The following is a 23,444-nucleotide window of genomic DNA, read 5'->3' as shown; positions in this document are numbered from 1 at the left end:
AAGCATTTCGTCATTCCGATTCCGATCCATATTCCACCAAAGCTGTGGGCGTACTTAGATGTGCCGGATCCTGTGCCACAGGTTCGTTTTTCAAGTTTTCGTCCTTTTCACCAGCTTCGACTGTTGCTCCAATAACCTTATCACGAATCCCGCGTGCCTTCAGTTGGGGTGGCTGCCAGGCCTTTGCGCCTTCGTTCAGGAATGGGTCCACTACAGCACGAGTATTACCACGCAACTCGCTGCTCAACAGAGCCTTTCGTTCAGCTGCAAGCACTTCCGATTTAGGCTTTCCCTTTTCCTTTCGGCGGTCAAGTGAGCTTTTATTTGTGCTAGAAGCCTTTTGAGAGAGGACAGTTTCATCGCCAAACATTGGTCGAATCCGACTTTTCGTAACCAAAGTCGTACCATTGCCCGACACGGCAGGCCCAAAATCAACAAAGCTCGCTCGTAGACGGTCCTCCTCAGTTTCCTCCAGCAAATCAATCCCTAGACTCATCCTATCCTTGAGCGCCTCATTAACTTCACCCACCCCCTCCAACCGCCTCCGCTCGTGGCGAAATGTCTTGCGCAACTTCCTCGACTGCTCGTATGGATCCTCCCAATCGCGACGCTGGCGTTTCTGCAATTCCTGAATCCGCATCGTCGCCGTCTCCGCCTGTCGCTTATCCTCGACTTTCCCTTCCAGCTTCGCAAACGGATCCTTTTCCTCCTTTGCCCGATCATTCAACCCGATTTTAAACTCCCCAGGCTCTTCTTCTTTATCCTCGCCTGTATCCCTCTTCCTCGCCCCCTCTGTCACCACATACGCCGTATTCTTCGGGTCCGTCCTAATCTCAATCCATCCTCCACACGTCGTATGTTTCATGCGAAAGCTGTACACGGGAGTCGAATAGTAACTGTCCACTTTTTTCTTTTCGGCGTTGAATCGTACCCCTTGTCCGATAATGGTCTCATGGGGTTTGCAGGTTGTGCACCATATTGCAAAGGGCATCTCAAAGCGAACGACCAGGGCTCCTTTAGTTTGTAGGTGGCGTGCGCGCGCGCCGAGGGCGTGTTTACCGGCCAGTTTGTTGCCGGTTGTCAGGCCTTCTTGGTCTGGAGGGACATAACGTCCCATATCTGTGTGCATAGGAAGAATCATGGTTAGTGGAATGTGTCACATTTGGATGGCGATATGCGTATTGAAGGGGATAACTCACTAAAGCCCTGCATGGTGTTGGGGAGGAATGTAGATTTGTTTGCTTGTTAAAAGAGTGTTATGAAATGATTCATGTGTATACACAGAGGAAATATATATAGAAGCAAACCAACGAGAGAAGATGGAGTGAATCATGAAGTGTTAATCTGTAAGCTGTCAGTCGATGTCCGCCGCGGCTCCGCTAACTCCGATATTTAACACGCTAGTCCAGTTTTGAGTTAGTCCAATATATGACCAATCACAGTCAATAATTCCAAGACTATGCATCAATGTCTAACTAACGTATTCCACTACCCCCGCGGGCCACCCAAGCCAGCCGGGCCACCTGTAATCTCATATAAAAGGGCCATTTTTTGTGGTCGAAAAAATAACCATTTTATTAAAATAATACATTTAAAAATTAAATATGTTATTCTGTATATAAAACTATATAAGATTACTAATTTTTATTAAGCAATTATTATTTTTGGGAAAATTACAGCTGTACATAGTGTATTTTTTGTATTTTATTAATACAGGTGTAATTTTTCTCAATATAGCTTCATAGAATTTTAAATTTTTAAAAATTGTTTATTTATAATATATTTTATATAATATTTAATAAATATATAGGGTCGCTTAATAAATTGTTGAGATTCTAAATCCTAAAAAATGGTCCTTTTATATGAGATTACAGGTGGCCCGCGGGGGTAGTGGAATACGTTACTGTATACGAGTATATGAGAAAGACTGGCTCGCATTGAGCTGTTGTGCACAGCAGATAATTATTCTACTATGAGTACAATATTATCTCTTTTCAATGTTGCTGATGATATTATCCAGTTATCTACAATTGATAACAATCCTACAGCATATATGGATCTATATATATTCTAGATTCAATGACAACCTCAACTAGTCAAAATACCCCGGGAATAACCACTGCATCCTCTTCTTCGCATCCTCACCCCATGCGCTCTGAGGTGTGCTAACACCAAACTTGACACCACCTGCCAAATGCTTCGCATTGACCGTGTCCGCATGCGCATCAAGAGCCAAGGCATCGAGAACCGCGCCCACAAACCGCCGGGCATTGACCGCATTGGCCTTCATATTGCCCATGACCATTTCCACCGTCACATCCGCGGTGGCCTCGTGCCAGCAGTCGTAGTCGGTCGACATGCAGATCATCTGGTACGCCAATTCGGCTTCGCGCGCTAGTTTGGCTTCGGGGAGCGCAGACATGTTGATGACAGAGCCGCCGAAGGAGCGGTACATGTTGCTCTCGGCACGGGTGGAGAATTGAGGGCCCTCTGTGAGGACAATTAGTGGGAGAAGTTCCTCGAGAAAATCATGAACAAGACATACCCATGCAGATCAAGGTCCCCCGGTCATGCAGTGTAACGCCATCGCCCTCCAGACTGTGTCCGCATGCCCGCACCACCTTGGCCACATTCTCATCAAAGGGGTCGCCAAATGGAACATGAGCCACTACGCCTGACTCAAAGAAGGTAAACGGCCGAATGCCCTTTGTCCGGTCAATGATCTGATCTGGCACGACAAAGTCTCGCGGCTTGATGGGTTCCTGCAGACTGCCCACGGCCGAAAAGGCAATGACCGTCCGGACACCGATGCTTCTCAAAGCAGCAATATTGGCTCGGTTCGGCACCTCGTGAGGCGCAATCTGGTGGTGTGTGCCGTGCCGGCTGAGGAAGGCGACGGGGACATCTTTGCCGGAGACGCTGCACTGGTGGTGGAGGATCGTAACCGGCGAGGAAGGCTTTCCCCAGGGTGTTTCAATTTCGAGAGATGCAACCTTTGTGAAGCCTGGGAGGTCTTGGAGACCGGTGCCACCGATGACGGCGATACGGACGTGGTCTATTGTCGAGTCGCAGTCAATTAGTAATTCGTCTGCCAGACGCTGTCATTAAAAATCAGCTTACCCTTGTATTCACTGGGTAGATCAGCCATTTTTCTCGCCCTCTGCTTCGGAGACTCGAGTGTACGGTACAGCGGCCTTGCAAGAGACGAGACGAAGCGCGAGACAGAAAATGACATGCGAAGAAACGCTGATGGGAGAAATTGGGCGTGACGGAGGGGTCGCCTGTTATTGGCGGGGGCGTACCTGATGGCGCGATCGCGATAAGGCCGCGATAAGGGTGCTTATCGTTATCGCTGCCCCATACAACTACTACTTCAACATTTCAATATCTTCAACCTTCTCTCTTTGCTATTTGCAATTTGCATTTTAAACTACTCGAGATACACTATGTTGCCGGCTTCCACTCATAATGGTGCGGCCCCTTTTTGACCTTGCCCGGATCCTCGCCCGGCTTGCACGGCTTCCAGTATCCATGTGACCCGAAATAATCCATTTCAGCCTCCATGAACTGCGTTGGCAGCATCACGCTGCTTTCATACTTGAGGTACTCCAATGACGCCGACAGACATGGTACATACGCATCCACTTCAACACACCGAAGAACAATCTCTTTCAAAGCGTCGTAGTTGGCGTGCAAGTCTCTCGATACCTCGTCGATCAGTTTGATATTCATGATTTGGACGTCCTGCGCTAGAACTGGCTGGAGCATGTCGGCAATCGCCTCAGACTGGATGATGCAGCCCGCTCGCCAGATCTGAATGCATTTTCCGAGATCAACATTCCATTTCTCGTCGGCTGATGCGCGGGCGATCAGCTCCAGGCCCTCGCAATAGGAAGATAAAAACGATGCGTAGACTGCGCGTCGTAGAGTTTCGATGAATGCCTTCTTGTCCTTGACTTGCAGCGGCTTTGATGGAGGGAAGTCGAGCTTTTTGGCGACTCGCATTCGTTGACCACGATTCCCGCTAGAAATCCGGAGATAATGAGCAGCAGCCATGGTTGGTGCTGAAACGTGTCTAAACGCTGTTTCCATGATCGACCACAGCGGTGTTCCCTCAGTGTTGTCATCGTCTTGAACGACTTTGTCAAGAAAATCGTCTAGCACATAGCCACCCGCCGGATCGACACCTTCACCTCTACCATCTCCTTCGGCAGTCTTCCTTCGGTGGCAGATATCCGCACCGATGTCAAGGAGAAACGTATTCCGGAGCTCACCACTCTTTGACCACTGAGTGAACACGTCTCCAATATCATCGTAGCTCATGCCGAGGCCATTATGCAGAATTGCCCATGCTTCACAAACGACTGACAACATACCCCCTTCGATTCCGTTATGACACATTTTCACATAATGACCAGACCCACCCGGACCGATGTATGTCACGCAAGGCTTACCAGTCTTCTTGTCCTTGGCAGAATACAACTCCAGAAATGGCAGAGCTTCTTGGATGGCTTGCCTGTCGCCACCTGGGGATAGGCTTGGACCTCGTCGAGCAGACTGGTATCCTCCCGACACGCCCATACCAATCCAGCTAACACCCAAAGGCCTCAGCTCCTCCTGGCGTCTCTCCGTTCGACGATAATATTCATTCCCACCATCAAGGATAATGTCGCCTCTCTTCAAGTCTTTCTTGATCTGAGCCAAAACCGAATCTGCCGGATTTCCATGCGTAATGGAGAACATGAACAGTTTTCTTCCTCCGTTGCCTTCCAGGCTATGGACGAATTCGTCGATATTTTTGAAACCAACGATTTTCCCTTTGAATTGCTGCTTTGAGCTTTTCACGTAATTCATCACTTTGTCCACGTTTTTGCCCTCGATATCCCAGACGGACACGTCGAGGCCCAATTCGGCAAAGGCAAAAGTCATCATGGAGCCCATGCTACCGGCGCCAACAACGCCAATGGCTTTCCATTGCTGGACAGGATCTGACATATTTCCCCCTAGTTTCGTTTTTGATCGACGAGTATTGATTGTTTTTAATCCTAGTTCAGAATTGCTATTGGCTATGATTTCGAGTAGAAGGGGTGTTGTATAAGCGAAGTCCTGGACATTAAATAATGAAGAAAAAAGTATGGAGGCTCGAAATACGTTCTTAAATTATGAGATAATAAACTTGCACGTATTGTTCGCGTTGAAAACCGTTGTCGAATAGGGCTATCCCACTAGGAAGTGATGTGGGTATTACGACATACCAACTAATCCGGAAATAAAACCCTAACTCAAGTCCAGCACCAGCGGCGTCAGTCCGCCATCATAGTATGCAGTGTTTACATTGTTCACGACTCATATTATCATATACTGATTCACTCATACTCACAATTTTCGAATCGTGAAGAAAAGCCAAGAACGGGTCGACAGTGTATACATTCTTCTCGCATAATAACCCGAGTCGCCATTGTAACTCTTCAAAACAATCTTTTTTTTAAAAAACAAAAGGAGAAGAAAAAAAGAAAGAAACAAGCAAGCTTGAAAATGCCGGCACCGATATCTATGACCTCTCTCCGCAATATCCCACTTTCCTACGCTAGCTGCTCAATCGGCTGCAAACCATCCCACACACTCGCACAAAAGCTCGCTGCCATCTCCTCCGCTGGATATGTGGCAATCGAGCTATCGTTTCCCGACATCAAGCAATATGCCGAACAAAAGCTAAATAAGCCCGTTCAGTCCGACAACTTTCCGGAGCTGACCGCGGCCGCTGAAGATATTGGGCGGTTATGCAAACAAATGAGCCTTGACATTATGATGCTACAGCCATTTGCGAATTTTGAAGGATGGCCCAAGGGGTCTGTGGAGAGAGAGAATGCGTTTACGAGAGCGAGGGCGTGGATGCAGATGATGGAGGCTTGTGGGACGGATTTGCTACAGGTATTTATTTGCAATGAGAACCTTTTTTATCCGAGTAAAAATAGCAGCTAACGCAGCAAGCAGGTCGGGTCAACAGACGTCATTGAAGACAGAATCTCAACTAACCGCGATGATATTGTGAGAGACCTTCGCGACTTGGCAGACATGTTAGCCGCGCACAATTTTCGAATTGCGTACGAAAATTGGTGCTGGTCAACACATGCGCCGACGTGGAGAGCTGTGTGGGACATTGTAAACGCGGTAGACCGACCTAATATTGGATTATGCCTCGACACGTTTCAAACTGCTGGAAGCGAGTGGGCAGATCCTCGGTCATCAGATGGATTCCTTCAAGGTGTTTCGAAAGCCGAGTTGGAAACGCAGTGGAAAGAAAGCATGGACGCGCTATCCAAGACAATACCCGGAACGAAGATCTATCTACTACAAATTTCTGATGCGTACAAGCCCCCAACACCATTTGAAGATAAAGTCAAGGGTGGCTTGCGTCCTCGAGGTCAATGGAGTCACGATTTCCGGCCCATGCCATACGATGGAGGATATCTGCCCATTGAAGACGTGACTAGAGCCGTTTTAAAAACTGGGTTTCGGGGTTATTTCTCAATGGAGATCTTTGACAATGGACCGGATGGCAAAGGCAAGGATTATGAACTCGGCGAGTTTGCGAAAAAGACAATGGAGAGTATGCAGAGGTTGCTCAAAAATGTTGCTGAGACTAGTTAATTACACGACTTGTAATTATCTAATAAAAACAATTCCACAATTGATCATTTGAAGAAGGCACTCTTTCAATTCAATGTTGATATTATCGATAAAGACAGACCAGGGGTTGCATAACTCTTCAGACAATCTGTAACATCCTACTGGGATGGATAAATGATTCTCATGATAATGTGGTTATAATTTTTAGCGGATGCTATCTCTATCGGCTGGACTAATATGGATATTAAAAATTTTTTCCAATGCAGACACACGCTCCTCATCGGAGCTGAATGTCTGTACCACTTCCGATGTGGCACCTGTCCGCCGTTTTAACGAATTATCAAACAGCGTTAGGTCGCCCACAATGGTCTCAGTCCCCTCATCTAGGAGCATACGAACACACACAACATGAAAAGTGAACCAACTGTCTCGACTGGTGCTCATATAGTAATTCATCATGGTGAAATCCTCGGGGATAAACTCGGTCTCAGTGAAGCAATAACTGGGGATCCAATATCCGCCACCATTTTGAATCTCATATTGCCAAAGAGGTTGCTGGCTCTTGCTGGTGAGTTGGGAGATTGGTCCATAGCGTAGACGTCCTGACTGCTCACCCACGTTGTGGAATTTGAAGTCCTGAATTAACGGTATTGGCTGGTGTGGTCCATTTGATCCAAATCCCACGTCTACCAGGTACTTTTGTTCACCGATAGTAATAAGGTTGACCATGTGGTTCCTGCGGAGAGACTTAGTGATTATTTTCTGGGGGAAATTGATATTCCCTGCTAGCATAGGGTTTCGAAGATCACGCCGTCAAGGCTTCTTCTATCTTCTATGTAGGGAATGGGTGATTGTCAATCGTACCATCCACCGTATTTGGGACCCCTCCCGTTCCTCGAGGCCGACGTTTGCTGTGCTGCTTCATTAACCCTTCCCCCGACCGAGGTAACTTGGTAGCCTAGGCTCCGCAAGACGGTTCCGAAAAACGTATTGTTCTCCATACAGTATCCTCCCCGCTCGGACTTGGTCTCCACGATCTTCTCGAAGAGCTTTCCCGCATCTATGGAGATGTGGCGTTGCACCGAATAATGCAAGTTGAGGTTTTCAAATGGCACTGCTGCCAGCTGATATCGCTCTAGTGCCTTTAAACAGCATAGAGTCTCATCGTCACTATTAATCGTGCCGGTCTGAACCACTGGGGATTGCCGATACTTGGCAGGAAGTTTGATGCGGTCAAAGTACTTGTCTAATTGCTCCGGGGAGTACGTAGGACGCTGAGACCAATCAATTGTGGAGGCCATCTTGATATTCCTGGAAGCACCTGAGCAGATTGGAACAAAGAAATGTGACAAAAATAGTTCCAAGCTACATCAAGGAAAATATTTCAACCAGAATCCATATGGGAATTATTGCGGCCACCCTTGATTTTCTGTGTAACTGTGTGCAGTCAATTGAGGGGCCGCGGAATAATTTCCGTATAGAAGTACTGTATAGAGTTAAGAAGTGGGTCCTGCATTTTGCCTCGCTGCCTGGCAAATATTCTCTGTTCACCACCACGTCGAGCGTACGATTTACCATCACTGAGCGTGTTGTCCCTATTTGTCATATATAAGAATATCCAGGAAGCACAGTATACCAGGAAGATTTGTTGAAGCTGCATGTGAAGCAGTATACCCCGAAGACTCAGTCCCTTCGATGCAATTACATTAATTGTTGCTCGTGTAGTCTTCCTACCGAAGGTGAGCCTATTTATATACTAGATCTAGTTGCAATACTGACCTTACTACGACATAGGAACTGTATGAGCGCCTCTGGGATGAGCTACTGGAGAAAGCCACCAGCTCCCGAATACGCAGTATCTGGGTAGCCGACTACGCCAGTATGAACATGAGGGGTTTTGAATGGGGACAAGCTCAGCATGTACTGTATATACTGCTCATTGGGCGACCCTTCTTTTCCCTAAATGTATCTTTCTAGGCTCTTGGATGGGTCATGCGAGAGATCTCTTCAGCATGATCAAATGCCTCGCCCAATCGTGGGCATTAGCCATAGCTTTGGCGGGAATTTTATGTCCGGGTCGTTTCCCTCCACTGGAGACCTATACTCATTCAATCTGTATTTCATAGTACCAATTTCGCCTACCTGCGTCCACGTCTCTTCACCACCGTAGCATTGATCGATCCGGTGATTCAATTCAACCCGCCGGGATTCGGAACCGACCCCCTCCGATTAACTGCACTCTGCGACGCAACGATGTTTGGGCGAAAATGAGAGCTCATATCCACCCGGGAGACCTGGACTTGAAAGAGTCTCCAGTGATCATTTCTCACAGCCCTTAACAGAGGGACACATAGGTACTGTCTCGCTAGAGTATATGAGGTAACTTTCCTTTTGTTGCAATACCATCTAATCGATCTTTATCGTGGACACTGACCTTGGAATTGATTTTTTTCACTGAACCAATAATATCAATTGATATATGTTTGATTAGACTTTCATGTCGGACATTTCAAGGTTTACGGCCAAAACCTTGGAAATTTGCAGCGACTATTTTCTTCAAGGTCCCTTAGCTCCGCACCTAAATATCAATGTGTCCAAATATAGGTCATAGATGTTCGCAATTTGGTATTACATATGTAAACTACTAGAAATTTTGTTCTTCTAATTAGCTTTGACCTCGTTGTTCAATATGCGGAACTTTAATGTTAAATTTTAATTTGTATTTTAGGAAATTTTGTTCCACATATAGTAAGTAGCTGTTGGAGTTCATAAGGCGGCTTTTTGGAACGGGCCTTTGTTAATTTCACAGGTGAATCGTAGTCAACTATTATCAGGAGTGAACCTCCTATGCGGCGGCACCCATCCATCCAACTCAAATATCCCTCTAGTTAGAGAAAACTCCTCCAAGAGCGTCAATGTCCGAACCAGCTCGTCCAGCAAACCCGACACACACGCCATTCCCGACAGTCTGATGCTTTGGTTTGGATCCATGGGAATTATCTCCAAGCAAAACATTCTGGTGTTGACTGGTGTTGAATTCTATTCCAGTGACAAAGCCACCAGATATTCCAGAAACGGACTCTTCGTTGCCCCAAATGTCCATAGAAGTGACTTTCTCGCCATTCTCAAAGTCATAGCTTGCATCAGGACTACCGTTAGCTGTGCCATATTGGACCAAGTCCTTCGTATTGTATCGGAGTCGAAGACCACGAAGGTCTTGCACGCCGTCGGGATATCCGTACCACGCGTCGACGCCTTGTAGTTGTGGGAGTTTGTATTCTTCAAACTCGTCGCCGCCGGTACCGGGGGAAGGGTTGTTTTTAACAATGTGAGACATATTTATAGGTTCCAGTTAAGGACCAGTTAAGGTATAGAAGTAGCGCTGAGTAATGGTCAAGTGTTTTTAGTGATGATTTGATGTTGTTGAAACCCGAACTCTTATCGGGGTTCAACGGTTCCTTATATGCTTGTTGAATTAACCAGGAAGACAAAGCCAGAAGCTTTTCAAACGTAATCTATGACGCAGATAACACTTGATGCCTCCTAAATCGTTCTAATTGTTGTCGTTTTCGGCTTCTGAGCGCCCAAGGACTAATTCATCCTAGGCTTGACAAACGCACGCAGAAAATGCACCACTTGACAGCTCACTCCCCAAAGAGGATATGCGTTCCACGAAATCAATGTCGTTGTGTAGCTGAACCATATCTGGTATCCATGGAACAAGTTCACCTCAAGGAGTATCCATAGTATTGCCTACTTTCTATAACGTAAACTGGTGTATCGCAGATGCCAATAAGACGACCATGCAAATATATCCTGTTTGTGTTTGTTTGTTTATGTAGATTTAGAAGTAATTTGGCATAAAAAAGCCACATTTAGCTACGTTCAGAGTGTTCAGCCACAGTTTACCGGATTGGAAACCTCCTGCAACCATGGTCCGGAAGACAGCATCCACGGGTAGAATCGTGGGATTACCCGATAAGGAAACCAGCCCACAAAATGTCATGGAAAATAGAACCATGGGTTTTGTAAGACAGGCATGCGCTGATACTTTGAATTTTCCTAGTAAATCAATGCTAGTCCAATGCTCAACTTAGAATAGATGGCTAACCGTGGGTTTCTACGGTTCGATCCGGCCCACCCCCTCATGTTGAATATGACGTTTCTAAGAATATCTCGTTCAAGTAGAAAGATTTTTATGTCATTATAACGTTGTATGTGTAACACATATAGCGCTATTCTGTAGTGAATTCATAATCGCTTTCCGCTTTCGTGCGATATAAGTTTCTTTCTTCGAGCTGGATGTGGCAATTTTACAAGTCTGACAGGCCATATTAAATTAACAGGATAGCATTTGGATAAAACTGGATACATAAATGATATCATTTTGACGATTCACCTCACATAGGTATGATACTTTCTCAAATTCTCATATGACAATAAAGATCTCATGTTATTCCCCTTGTGGACATTTCCGTTGAACTCCAATTGGCTTTTATGAAGTAAATCAAACGCGTGGGACACACTTACTTAGCCCATTCTCCAACTACGGAGGTGAAAGACTCATCTAGAATCCGAAGACCCTCTTCTATCTCCTCGGTAGTAACCGTGACAGGCGGCGCTAGCCTAAACACGCCCCCCATACCAGGAAGATTGACAATATTACACGATAGGCCAGCAGCCAATGCTCTGTCAGAAACCGCTTGGCCCAAATCTGGACCTGGAGCCATGGTTTTAGCGTCTGAAATTATCTCAATACCCTGTAGTAGTCCCCGGCCACGGATATCCCCGATACACCAATGCTTTTGCTGAAGCTTGAGAAGACCATCACGAAGCTGTTCGCCACGTTCCGTTGCCGCTTGGCATATACCATCTCGTTCAACAATTTCTAGTACCTTATTACCTACAGCGGCAGTGAGAGGGTCATTAAGATGAGTAGTAAGCCACAGGAACCCCACTTCCTTGCACCCTCGGTCGATTTCCGCTGTGGTACTGACCGATGCCAAAGGAAGACCACATCCAAGAGTTTTCGATAGTGCGAGAATATCTGGAACAACTTCATGGTGCTCAAAAGCGAACATTTTCCCAGTGCGACCGACTCCGGTTTGAGCTTCATCCATAATGATAAGCATGCCACGTTTCTTGCACTCGATGCTCATACGTCGGAGATACCCTTGGGGAAGGTCGAGAATGCCCCCTGTGGAGAGGATTGGCTCCATGATGAAAGCAGCCAGAGAGCCCACGCTCTGTCGATCTACCATTGACCAGCCGAAGTCCATTTCCGTCTCCCAATCATACGATCCATCCGGTTTGCGGAATGGAGATCGATAGGCATATGGAGCTGGAAAGGCGAGCTGGCCGGGCATACAGGGTCCTCCTCTCTTTCGACCGGCAGAGTAAGTCGCAGAGCCTGCACCTTGAGTTAAGCCATGGTAGCTAGCTGTAAAGGCAACAACTTCGAACTGTCCTGTATATAACTTTGCCATTTTGATAGCTGCTTCGATTGACTCGGAACCGGTATTAAGGAAAAAGGATTTTTCTAAAGGCAAAGGGAGAATTCGAGATAGACGTTCAGCTAGGTCGACGACAGGATAGGTGATCATATTGCTCAAGAGGTGATCTAGCTCCGCAATATACTTTTGCACAACTTGGACAATCTCCGGGTGAGAATGTCCCAGAAGCGAACTCATCTGGCCCGAGGTGAAGTCGAGAATTTGATTGTTATTTGCATCGTAAAGCTTGGTACCCTTGGCTTTGGTGATTATAACTGGAGAAAATGGGACTCCGGTTCCTATAAGGTGTTTATTCGCTTTGCTGAAGAAAGCCGCAGTTTCGGTTTCGGTTTCGGTCGAGGCCATTGCCGTTGAAGTAGCAGTCGAATAGTTGGGGGGAAAAAAGGCTAGATGAGAGGAAATTATGGCAATGGATATAAACAATACATCCTCTTCCAATGTTTGACTTACGTGTCATTAATATATAGAACATGCCGACTTTTTTATTATCTACACCAACTTCTCTCTGATTGGTGGAATTGCCCGCGGGCATTACCGCGGGGTTCTCCTCGCAATGATGTAGATAGATCTTCAATTTTCGTCCATTGGTATCTCTACGTAACACGGCGTGGAAGATAGGATTTTCAAATATGCAGGGAGAGTCAAATACTCCCAATCAGGAAGGTCTCGTCTCCAGAAGACCATATCGGTCTCATTTGTTTCCCGCCTGTCTGGCTTGCAAAAAACGCAAGTCACGATGCAGGACCACAAACTTGTCGAGTGTCTGTACCATGTGCAATGCTCATGGAACAAGCTGTACTTTTCCACAAGCAGATGGGATACCCTGTGAAAGACCCATAAACTCTCCACGTAAATTGACAGCCAAGAAAAGAAACCTACAGAATAGGCCGCTGCGCGGCCCTCCAAACTCGAACTCCGGCCCGTACACCAGACATACGGCTATCCCAGATAACCCACTTCCTCAAAATGAGACCAATACACAGTGTCCGCTTCCCAACCTTGTGGGTATCGTTGCAGAGGCTGGAGATAATAGCTCTCATGTAGTCAGTCCAGCAGTTGCCAAGGACAATGACATCTTAGAGAGTTATCTATCAACAATCCCAGACTCTAGAAGGCCGTGTATTATTCGAGCCAACACAGATTCAAATCGACCTATGCGGCCGGTACTTTTCAATACGGTTCCGAGGCGTCCGCTGGGGCTCTTCTCAAATCAGTCTCTTCCGGCTATGAAATGCGAAATCATAGAAAAATATCTGGAACCTAATCTAGACGAAGTTGTTGATTTGTAAGTCTTAAAGGCTCACTTTGTCCTATATCACTGGCCTTACATGTTCAAATTTGTAGATTTTTTCAATACGCCAACATATGCTTTCCAATATTTGACGAAGGCTCGTTTAGAAATGTCTACGGAATGCATAGAGAGAAAATCTCACCAGCGCTTCTTTGTAACTTATACGCCAACTCATTAATCTACTGGGAGAACTCATCTGAGCTATCCTCCAGCCGCTTGCCGGATGTTCGCTATATTTGGAACCAAGCCAACGAAGCCCTTCACTCGGAGCTCTTTCTATCCCCTGGTATATCCACGGTTATGGCCATTATATTAAATGTATGTGGTAGGCCAAGTACATCAATATTTGGTAACGGAGGAATGGTGGGAACTGCAGTTGCTCTTTCCAATGCTCTAGGTTTGAATCGAGATCCGTCGAATTGGAATATTTCTCCGCTGGAGAAGAGATTTCGGATACGAATCTGGTGGTTGGTCGTTGTGAATGACCGTTGGTGCGTGTTCAAAGAAATTTTCTTTTTTTGTTTATCATTTCTTCTCTAACTTTCGTGCAGGTGTAGCTTAGCGTACGGCACACCTCTACAGATTCACCGCGCACAGTACGACGTTCCATTTCCCACAGTTGACGATCTTCAGTCAAACTGCACTTCTCAGTCTCATATAGCTGCCGCTGAGGTATTTGTTGCTTTCACGTCGCTGACGGAGGTGATGAGCGAGTATCTGGAACACGTGTATAAAATATCCGTACATGTACCATACCCTCCTGAGAGATCTGCAATAGAACTCGAAGGTCTTCTTACCGACTGGGAAGAATCCTTGACCGGGAATATTCGCAGAATGGTTCTTCATGGGACAGATTTTGACGCCCCAGGAGCAGCCAACTTTCGACTAGCCTATTTAGCTGTGAAATTATTATTACGGCGTCTTCAACTCGACGTCGACAAGAACAATTTGGGTATTATTGACGACATCGACTCGCATTATTATAAACAGGCCCAGAGAGCAGCTGAGGAGATTGTACATCTAGTACAAGAAATGGGCGAATCTCATCTTCGAGGATTTTGGCTCCCTGTCAATTCTTTTTCTTTGACATCCGCCACTACTTTCCTACTTCGAAGCGGACTTCGGAAAGGAGGATTAAATAATTATATGTTTCTCGACATTGCAAAGGACATGATAGACAGGCTCCGGTCACATAGTGAAAGCTTCCGCTGGGATCTTGCAGATAACTGCCTAGCAAGTTGCAGCGACTTAGTTGACAAGATTTCATCGAATTCTACACAGGATGTTTTCTTCGATTCTACGGTCTCCAATTTCTTTCAAGAGCATCTTGATTTCAACCAATCATTTCTTAACGATTTTATGGCTGATTTTCCGGAAATTACCCCCACAGTTAGATTATGATTCCATTACTTGGCTACATTTTTGGATCTTGGCTATTAGAAAAACATGGAAAGGTTGAATTATCTGCTCACGGCATTTAATGGTGATGGAGGCGGTCGAAGGTCTTACATGTATTGATTCTTATTTCAAATTCGACTTTTGAATAGACATATTGATAGATGATAGATTTACATCAAATATTTTCACACTCTTGTCCAACGGTACAAAGGACTCTCATGTCTTCCATCGCCACGCTTTCTCCAAGCCAGAATTTGATACCCTGTCCATCAACAGGTGCCAACCAGTCCTGGACAACAACATCCCAGACGCTAAGGTCTTTCCTCGTAACCGTCAAGCCAAGGGATTCCGATTCGCCTGGTAATAGTATTGACGTTTTCTCAAACTGGCGCAATTGTCTTGGTGGTAAATCAACGCCCAACGTGTCCGCTGGCAACTCGACGTAGAGCTGCACAACGGCACGGCCGCTACGGTCACCAACATTTGTGACAGTGACATTGATAGTAAATACAATATCCCATAATGCTGGATTTCCACCTTGAGAACCCCCTGCGCGTGGAACAGGGTGTGGTGTTGTTGTATATCCAGTCGGATAAGGATACGGTGCTGTAGATGTTGCTGCGCTGGGATCATCCAAATATGGATAAAGATATCTCCAGATATGGTTAAAGTCTTCTGGCCACGCAACCTGTGATGCTGGAGGGATGCTTGTGGAATATGCTGGCGTTGGACCTTTGGCTGCCCTTGCTGGAGGATACTGCGTTAGTAACGTTCTGGAAGTGACTTCTGCACCAGATAAATTGAAACTTGTATACGAGAGCCCATAGCCAAATGGGTATCTCGGTGTTATATTTGCTTGAAGAAAGTGTCGATAGTCGATATAGATTCGTTCACTATACGTATCCTGAATCTGGCCGATTACTTGATTGATCAGCCCTACACTGGTAGGGTATTCCGATTCATTGTGAGGAACTGTGTATGGCAAGTGACCACTGGGGCTGTAGTCGCCAAATAATATATCTACAAGAGAATCGCCAGCCTCTTGACCGGGTAGGTGTGCAGCCAGGACAGCTTTCACAGATGGTAGATCGATCCATTTCTCCATTATGATCGGCCCGACTGAGTGGACCACAACCACCACAGTATTGAATTTTGCTGACGCATCTTGCACGAGTTGGTCACCATTGTGCCATGCGTAGAGATTGGCAGAAGTGCGGTCGCCAGGATTTTCTTCAACGGTGATGTAGTTCTCACCGGAGTCAGCGTTAATAAAAACAATAGCAATATCTCCCGAAGATATGTTGACCGATGATGGAAACGTGTCTGAGATGTAAAACTCCGTGTTTGTAGTTGCATTAGCAATTGCATCCTGTGGAGTGATCAGATATGGCAGCCTCGCAGTTCCACTTCCCCAGCCCATAGTCAGAACACCATTGTCACAACCTTGGTCGCTACAAGAGTTTAGGCCGCCGGAGTTTGCGCCTGCATCAGTACCGAAGACTTTCAGTGACGCATCCTTGCTAAGTGGCAGCGTATTATTTGTATTCTTCAGTAGGGTTATAGCATCACGTGCAACGGCCTTTGCCACGGTATTATGGTTGGCTTGTACATTAACGAATTGATTTACGACACCACTAGGTGAGATCAGAGCTCCTGGATATAGTGGACCAGTTGCATCCTCAGTATTAGTAGAGAAATTCGGGAGCGGATAGTCCTCATCTTGCCCCAGCTTGTACCATGTTGCTACAATCCGAGTCACCTGTCCCAGTCAGCTCGTATCGAGTTGAAGTTATGTTTTTGAGTACCATATCGTTTAGTCTCTCAATAGGAATTGTTCCATTGAGAATAGATCTTGAAAGCTCAAAGTTCCAGAAACTATCCCCAAGTAAGGGGACGGCACCGTCTCCTGGCATGGTCATATCTAGCCCAGCCAATGCAGATCCCACACCAGAGAATTGTGCATACCAATCAGACACAACAAACCCCTGGAAGCCAAGTTCATCTTTGAGGAGTCCATTCAGTAGCATGCTATTTTGCGTAGCCAGCGTGCCATTAACCTAGACAAGTCAAACAATTTTTCCTAGCTACTACCAAAGTTGAAGAAGAGATGCTTACATCGTTGTAGGAAGCCATAATAGACCCAACTCCAACCCTCACACCTTCTGCAAATGGCCACAGGTAAATTTCGTGGAGAGTGCGATCATCTATATCTGATGAATAGCCCCGCTGGAGAACATTCGTCATTCGATACATCTCCTGCTCGTTCAGAATGTAATGCTTCAGGGTTGCAATTACCCCAGTGCTTTGCATTCCTTTGATCGTCTCTGCTGCTGCGATACCCTGCAGCGATGGATCTGCCCCAAACCCTTCCCAGGTTCTGCCAGACCGTGGCTTGCGTCCCAAAGGGCCAACAACAGGGCCCATCTGTACATTGATACCTTTCCCGCGTGCCTCCTCACCAATAGCGACGCCACGGGCGTACATCAACTGCTTGTCCCAGGTCGCGCCTGTAGTTACCCCTGCTGGAAATGCAGTATTGTTTTCCGTGTTTCTAATGCCGAGAGGACCGTCTTGGAGACAGAGATTCGGTATTCCGAATCTTAGTGCACTCCCCGTGTTGCCAACACAAGGCCCCATCAAGTACCCTGTTCCGGAAGTGAGGTTGACCTTTTCTGCTAAGGTCATGCTGCTGACAATCTTCTGAGCTTTTACGTATGCATCGGTCCATTCGTCGACCCATCCTCCTATAGGGGTTGGATAATAGTCAGGTGTTGAGTATTCGGCAGGAAGATCAGTTCGCTTATTGAGAAAACCCTCATTGTCGCCATTGAAGTGTCTTGTTGCCGTCACATGCAGAACCCATAGCAAGCTAATCAAGAATAGAAAACGACGAAACGCGACGACTGTCATTGCCGATCCGCTCTCGTGGTGATACTGTTAACGCTTTCCGTAGTTGAGACGCTATGCCTTTTGTTCGATTGATTCTTCTTGCTCGGTCTCTTAGGTACAACACGCAAGGTACCTCTTTCAGGTAGGAGGTAAGAACTGTGAGACAGTACACTTCCAGCCCAGTATCGGTCTCGTTTAGTATTTTATTATTTCCCTAAAAAGTGCCGGGTTGCACAACGTCTCACCACCTGCTGGTGCATGACCACGCCACAATAAGGTTACATGTAACTATTCATGGTCCGGATGTACACTTTATTTCACTAGCCCAACAATGGCGCATAACAGCAGATCCCAAATATTGAACAGGCTCCATATCCACCAACTGCCAACTGAGGGGTTCGGCCAAGTTGCATAATACCCAGCCAATAGGTAACAGCGAAGCTCCACCCCTAATAATCATGCAGCTGTTTTATCGAAATACTACTCAGACTAATCAACCCCTCTGCATATTCCGATGTCCCACATTGTGGAGGGGTCGATTTCCTTTCTTTTTTTTCTTTTTCATCTCTTGCCTCTATTTTTCCTTCAGTCACAGATCGAGCATGTCCTTGGGCCATGTCGAGGCGATTGTCTCACAATGAGTATACGGTGGGCTGGATCTGCACCATGCCACTGGATATGGCTGCAGCAAGGGCCATGCTTGATGAGATTCACGAAGAACTTCCTGTCCAGCTAAACGACCATAATGCGTACACTCTGGGGGCAGTCGGAAAGCACAACGTAGTTATTGCTAGCTTACCAGGTGACGAGTATGGAACCCCATCTGCAACGACAGTAGCAATGCAATTATTATCTAGTTTTCATTCCATTCGTTTTGGGTTGATGGTCGGGACTGGAGGTGGAGTGCCGAACAGTCACGCGGATATCCGTTTAGGAGACATTGTGGTTAGCATGCCTACAGGGACCACTGAGGGAGGGGTTTTGTAGTATGATTACGGAAAGGTTCTCACTGGTGGGAATTTTCAGCGCATTGGAATGTTGAGCCGACCTTCTCAGATCCTGCTGACTGCTTCGTCAAAACTACGGGCAAATCACCTTCTAGAGGGATCCCGAGTACCGCAGTTCCTAGAAAATCTGAACGAAAAGTATTCCAGACAGCCTCTCAACTTCCGTCGACCGGAAGAGGAGGACCGTTTGTTTGAAGCGGCTTACGATCACGTTCTCTCAACAGGAACATGTCAGCCTTGTGATACGAGTAAAATTGTCTCCCGGCCGGAGCGAGATTACGACAGCCCTGCAATTCATTACGGGCTCATTGCTTCTGGAAATAAAGTTATTCAAGATGGAATTCTCAGGGACCGCCTGTCTCAAGAATTAGGGATATACTGTGTTGATATGGAAGCAGCTGGGTTAATAAATAACTTCCCATGCCTTGTAGTTCGAGGAATCTGCAATTACGCAGACTCTCACAAAAATGATGCATGGAATGGGTATACATCGGCCGCGGCAGCGGCGTACGCCAAAGATCTTCTTCTGGTAACTACTATAGCCCATGCAGAATCAAAACCGACAACTAGTGAAGGAATGTCCGACCTAGGTATGGTTCCATGTGGGGATTTAATTCCTAACAGGTCAAATTTGGACTAACAAAGTCGGGTTTTGTAGAGAGATTGCGAGCTCAATTGGAATTTTCTAGAATTCCTGCCATTTCCCAATTTCCGAGGCGTGAGGATGACCTAGACCATGTGTGGGAAATTGAACATCCACAAGACTTCGCTATGGGGAAGGTAAATGCTCTCCGCGGCCTTGGTGAAAGATAGAAAACTAAACTAGGCTTTCGGTCAAAGGAAACTTCAGGTGTTTATTAATATTCAATGCTCCCGAAAAGAATCTCGAGGCTGTGAAGGGTTTGGTATTAGTGTTTTCCTTCCGCGAGCAGACCATGGACAAGTGATAATATAGCGATTAGTACACGCGTTCTAGAACATAGCAACATTGAACAGGGCTAGCGAAGCAGGTGAGCTACCAGATGCCTTTCCTGCATTTCGGAACAACAAAACCAGGGTTTTGATTTAGTCTATAACTAAAAAGGGTAAAAGATATTAATCATAAATCTTGGTGTATGATCATTGTGGTAATTTTCCTTCCTTATTCAACAGGTACTAACAATTTGCAACTTCAAGACTCGCTAAAACAACAGCAAAAACTCCTAGTAATGATTTGGAAACGCAAGTCTCCACCAAAATGAATACAAATCAAAAATCAGAATTTTCATCCATGACCACCGTGGTTTTACAAAAGTATCCAAAGCATAGAGCACCAGGGAATCGATACTAACTCCGGTTGCTTGGGTACTCCACCTGGTAGGTAGGCATAAACTCCTCCTTGATCGACCGCAAGCTAACAAAGCGAGACAACAAGTTCGCGCTTCCAGCTTTGTCATTTGTACCGCTTGCACGAGCTCCACCAAATGGTTGTTGTCCAACGACCGCACCGGTACTCTTGCAGTTGATGTAGAAATTGCCAGCTGCGTTCCGCAGAGCATCTTCAGCAAACTGAATAGCAGAGCGGTCCTGTGCAAAGACAGATCCAGTGAGTCCGTACTCGCTAGTGCTCTCTATGGTAGAGCAGATGTCTGCAAAGGACGAGGGTGAGGCGTCATCGTAGACATGGAGAACAATAACAGGTCCAAAGAGTTCGCGCGAGAGCAGAGGGTGGTTCGGGTTCTTCGTCAAGTATACCGTTGGTTGGATAAACCAGCCTTTGGAGGAGTCGTATGTCCCACCCACTAGCAACTCAAGTTCAGGATCTTTCTTAGCCTCATCAATAACGCTGGTAAGCTTGTTGAATGATGCCTCATGAATGACGGGGCCACAAAAGTTTGAGAAGTCAAGCGGGTCCCCGACCTTCAATTTCTTGACTTCTTCAACAAGTTGTCTGTTAAAGTCCTCCGCGATTGATGAAGCGATATAAGCGCGCGACGTGGCGCTGCATTTTTGCCCTTGGAATTCAAAGGCGCCTCGAACTGTCTGGACGGCCGCATTTCTCACGTCGGCACTCTTGTGAATAAGGTGGAAGTTCTTGCCACCAGTCTCGCCCACGATGCGCGGATAGCTCTTGTATTTACCTTGGGCCACACCCGAAGCAATATTGCCGTATAGTGACCGGAACACAGCAGTGCTTCCAGTGAAGTGCAGCGCAGCAAATTCAGGATGGTTAAGGACAGTGCTAGTCACTTCTTCAGCATCTCCTGGCACAAACTGGATAACGTTCTTAGGCAAGCCAGCCTCGAGCAGAATTTGGTGGACCAGGTGATTGGACGCGATAGCAGATGGTGAAGGCTTCCAAAGGACAACATTTCCCATCAGTGCCGGTGCACCGGCAAGATTGCCTCCAATTGCCGTAAAGTTGAAAGGGCTAATAGCATATACGAAACCTTCAAGAGGACGATACTCGAGGCGGCTGAAAGGAAGGAGTTAGCTATACGGAATCTGATAACAAAGGATTGTAGACATACTTCCACACACCCGCCGCGTGATGGGAGGGCTGTTGTGAGTATAATTCTTCCGCATATTTTACGCCAAATCTTGTCTTGTCAGTCGGGGAAGATAATGTTTAACTATTCACGGTATTTGCTTACCTGAAAAAGTCGCAGAGCTCCGCGGCAGAGTCAATCTCCGCCTGCCAGGCATTTTTGCCCTGGCCCACCATTGTCAATGACATGACTTCGTACCGGTATTTCGTTGAAATCAAATCTGCGGCCTTCAAGAAAATGCTCGCTCTGTCTGCCCATGGTGTAGCGGCCCAGTCTTTGCGCGCGGAGAGAGCAGCCGCAATGGCGGTTTCGACGTCCGCTTTGGAAGCGTTTGAGTAGTGGGCAATAGGCTTATGTGTCGATGGATCTAGTTGGGATTGGACATTTGAGGTGGTTATCTATAAATAATTAGCTGGTTGGTCCAGTGCTGAGTGTGTTATATCTCACTTCTTTCCCTCCGATTATCAGAGGGATGTTCCGCGACGTGGACGCTTTCACTTGAGCAAGGGCAGCCTCAAGTCCTTTGCGATCAGGTGTGCCGGGAATGTAGTGTTGCTAAGCCAGTCATTAATCAGTATCCATAAGATCTTGCACGATGCACGCTATACTTACATTAGGCTCGTTGTTGATAGTTGGGATCTTGAAATTGGCATAGGTTCCCATACCCCGCACAGAAGAAGCCCGCGCGAAGACAGGAAGCTTGCAAAGGCTCCGTGGTCGAATTGAAACTGCCATGTTGATATTAAAGGGTGCGATGCGTTAACAGAGCCGAGTATACAGCTTCAGAGAAATAACAGAACGAAGAGGAAAAGATATAAGCTCGCCACTTTGAAGACGAAGGAAGGGTCGTTGAATCGACGACCGCACCGGTTACGCAGGTGGATAAGCTGCTTGCCCCACAATAGCTCTTTCAGGGACTCCCATTGGTTGGTCGGTCCCATAGTGACCGGCCCGGTGCTCACCGGTGACATCCTATTGGCTCGGCTAGTGTCGGCTCTTCAGCGCCTCTGATTGGTGGATTCCTATCTACTTCGGGAGGTCTTCATCAATAATATCTAGATTGTGAATTCCCTACAACTCTATTCTTATTTGTGGTTACTCAATCTCGGCATATTTCTATTAAAATTGCTATGATTCAAAACTGTGTACACTAATCTTTCATGCTGTGAATAATTTTTTATCTCTGCCATGGTAGAGTTAAATCCCAGTCAACGTCCCTACAAACTGCTCCTAGGTGATTCATTGCTGCCGTTGTTGGACAAGTTCACCAGCCATGTTTTGAAGCATCGTTGACGTGCGAAGGATGGCATTTCTCAAAGTATCAGAGCATTGTACCTCAGATGTACCCCGATTCTCCTGGGGAATGCGTTGCTGCGCTTGTATTTGGTGCTGCGCCTGCAGCATTCGGTTCTGCGCTTGAATTAGGTTCTGCGCCTGCATTTGTTGCCGCGCTTGTATATCTTGCTGCAATTGCATGTGCTGCGACGCGTTCATTTGGTGCTGTGCTTGCATTTGGTGCTGCGCTTGGTGCATTCGGTGCTGTGCTTGCATTCGGTGCTGCGCTTGAATTTGGTGCTGCGTTTGCATTCGGTGGGTTCGATATACCTGTTCCATGTGTTGCTGCTGTTTCATGAACCACTCGTTGTACTCCCGTTGAAGGAGATGCTGCTGTTGACGGTGCTGGTACTGCTTCTGTTGAAGGAGACGCTGCTCTTTAATGCGTTTCTGCTCGCGGATGCATACATCTGCCAACATATTCAACGCAGTAGTATCATCAGCTTCACGGCATTGAACATTTTCACTAGCAAGCTCACGAGCACAGACCTCTGCCAAGATATCTAACCCAGTAGTATCCTGGCCATCAAGATTCTGAGCACCTGCACTAGCATCGTCACTATCGGAACCTCGGGAATTGTCACTAGCAATCTCACGAACGCAGACTTGTGCCAAGATATCCAACGTAGCATCCTCACTTCTGGAATATTGCGATTGGACACTGCTCAACGAGGAATCGGTGTCGTAGTCATCCGAGTCCTCGATGTGCACCACCGTATGATCCTGCGAAATCTGGCCATTGCCAGAAGCTTGGAGTTGTGTCATCTCGATGTTATGAGTATGATAAGTAAGTGAAGTAAGTGAGTTTGAATGGGTAGGCTAGATTAGATGAAGATGTTGAAGAGATGTGTAT

At 46.5% G+C, this 23,444-nt stretch overlaps 12 protein-coding genes across 12 annotated transcripts; 3 read left to right on the top strand and 9 right to left on the bottom strand.

Annotated features, from left to right (window-relative positions):
- Nucleotides 1-10: 10 nt before the first annotated feature.
- TRUGW13939_06547 (uncharacterized protein) lies at nt 11-1,212 on the bottom strand (the record flags this gene model as incomplete). The annotated part of the gene is made up of 2 exons (XM_035489698.1): nt 11-1,119; nt 1,200-1,212. 2 exons carry the CDS (start codon nt 1,210-1,212, stop codon nt 11-13), a joined length of 1,122 nt encoding a protein of 373 aa, XP_035345591.1.
- Nucleotides 1,213-2,092: 880 nt separating this feature from the next.
- Nucleotides 2,093-3,148, bottom strand: TRUGW13939_06546 (uncharacterized protein; the record flags this gene model as incomplete). The annotated part of the gene is made up of 3 exons (XM_035489697.1): nt 2,093-2,490; nt 2,546-3,055; nt 3,121-3,148. The coding sequence occupies 3 exons, from the start codon at nt 3,146-3,148 to the stop codon at nt 2,093-2,095; spliced, it is 936 nt and encodes a 311-aa protein (XP_035345590.1).
- A 296-nt stretch (nt 3,149-3,444) lies between these two features.
- On the bottom strand, nt 3,445-4,995 carry TRUGW13939_06545 (uncharacterized protein; the record flags this gene model as incomplete). Its single annotated transcript, XM_035489696.1, has 1 exon — nt 3,445-4,995. One exon carries the CDS (start codon nt 4,993-4,995, stop codon nt 3,445-3,447), a length of 1,551 nt encoding a protein of 516 aa, XP_035345589.1.
- A 540-nt stretch (nt 4,996-5,535) lies between these two features.
- TRUGW13939_06544 (uncharacterized protein) lies at nt 5,536-6,651 on the top strand (the record flags this gene model as incomplete). The annotated part of the gene is made up of 2 exons (XM_035489695.1): nt 5,536-5,931; nt 5,995-6,651. The coding sequence occupies 2 exons, from the start codon at nt 5,536-5,538 to the stop codon at nt 6,649-6,651; spliced, it is 1,053 nt and encodes a 350-aa protein (XP_035345588.1).
- Nucleotides 6,652-6,834: 183 nt separating this feature from the next.
- TRUGW13939_06543 (uncharacterized protein) lies at nt 6,835-7,931 on the bottom strand (the record flags this gene model as incomplete). The annotated part of the gene is made up of 2 exons (XM_035489694.1): nt 6,835-7,366; nt 7,495-7,931. The coding sequence occupies 2 exons, from the start codon at nt 7,929-7,931 to the stop codon at nt 6,835-6,837; spliced, it is 969 nt and encodes a 322-aa protein (XP_035345587.1).
- A 1,583-nt stretch (nt 7,932-9,514) lies between these two features.
- TRUGW13939_06542 (uncharacterized protein) lies at nt 9,515-9,967 on the bottom strand (the record flags this gene model as incomplete). Its single annotated transcript, XM_035489693.1, has 1 exon — nt 9,515-9,967. The coding sequence occupies one exon, from the start codon at nt 9,965-9,967 to the stop codon at nt 9,515-9,517; it is 453 nt and encodes a 150-aa protein (XP_035345586.1).
- Nucleotides 9,968-11,156: 1,189 nt separating this feature from the next.
- On the bottom strand, nt 11,157-12,488 carry TRUGW13939_06541 (uncharacterized protein; the record flags this gene model as incomplete). Its single annotated transcript, XM_035489692.1, has 1 exon — nt 11,157-12,488. One exon carries the CDS (start codon nt 12,486-12,488, stop codon nt 11,157-11,159), a length of 1,332 nt encoding a protein of 443 aa, XP_035345585.1.
- An 809-nt stretch (nt 12,489-13,297) lies between these two features.
- TRUGW13939_06540 (uncharacterized protein) lies at nt 13,298-14,835 on the top strand (the record flags this gene model as incomplete). Its single annotated transcript, XM_035489691.1, has 3 exons — nt 13,298-13,428; nt 13,488-13,925; nt 13,986-14,835. 3 exons carry the CDS (start codon nt 13,298-13,300, stop codon nt 14,833-14,835), a joined length of 1,419 nt encoding a protein of 472 aa, XP_035345584.1.
- Nucleotides 14,836-15,007: 172 nt separating this feature from the next.
- TRUGW13939_06539 (uncharacterized protein) lies at nt 15,008-17,742 on the bottom strand (the record flags this gene model as incomplete). The annotated part of the gene is made up of 3 exons (XM_035489690.1): nt 15,008-16,591; nt 16,638-16,889; nt 16,948-17,742. 3 exons carry the CDS (start codon nt 17,740-17,742, stop codon nt 15,008-15,010), a joined length of 2,631 nt encoding a protein of 876 aa, XP_035345583.1.
- A 645-nt stretch (nt 17,743-18,387) lies between these two features.
- TRUGW13939_06538 (uncharacterized protein) lies at nt 18,388-19,541 on the top strand (the record flags this gene model as incomplete). Its single annotated transcript, XM_035489689.1, has 3 exons — nt 18,388-18,666; nt 18,724-19,318; nt 19,387-19,541. The coding sequence occupies 3 exons, from the start codon at nt 18,388-18,390 to the stop codon at nt 19,539-19,541; spliced, it is 1,029 nt and encodes a 342-aa protein (XP_035345582.1).
- Nucleotides 19,542-20,054: 513 nt separating this feature from the next.
- Nucleotides 20,055-21,991, bottom strand: TRUGW13939_06537 (uncharacterized protein; the record flags this gene model as incomplete). The annotated part of the gene is made up of 5 exons (XM_035489688.1): nt 20,055-21,183; nt 21,239-21,307; nt 21,362-21,654; nt 21,704-21,811; nt 21,869-21,991. The coding sequence occupies 5 exons, from the start codon at nt 21,989-21,991 to the stop codon at nt 20,055-20,057; spliced, it is 1,722 nt and encodes a 573-aa protein (XP_035345581.1).
- Nucleotides 21,992-22,495: 504 nt separating this feature from the next.
- On the bottom strand, nt 22,496-23,356 carry TRUGW13939_06536 (uncharacterized protein; the record flags this gene model as incomplete). Its single annotated transcript, XM_035489687.1, has 1 exon — nt 22,496-23,356. One exon carries the CDS (start codon nt 23,354-23,356, stop codon nt 22,496-22,498), a length of 861 nt encoding a protein of 286 aa, XP_035345580.1.
- Nucleotides 23,357-23,444: the final 88 nt, after the last annotated feature.

Source organism: Talaromyces rugulosus, chromosome III (genome assembly GCF_013368755.1).
Source record: "Talaromyces rugulosus chromosome III, complete sequence".
In the NCBI taxonomy this organism is placed as follows: domain Eukaryota; kingdom Fungi; phylum Ascomycota; class Eurotiomycetes; order Eurotiales; family Trichocomaceae; genus Talaromyces; species Talaromyces rugulosus.
Note: the sequence above shows the minus strand (reverse complement) of the source record. Positions and strands in the feature narration are given on the sequence as shown.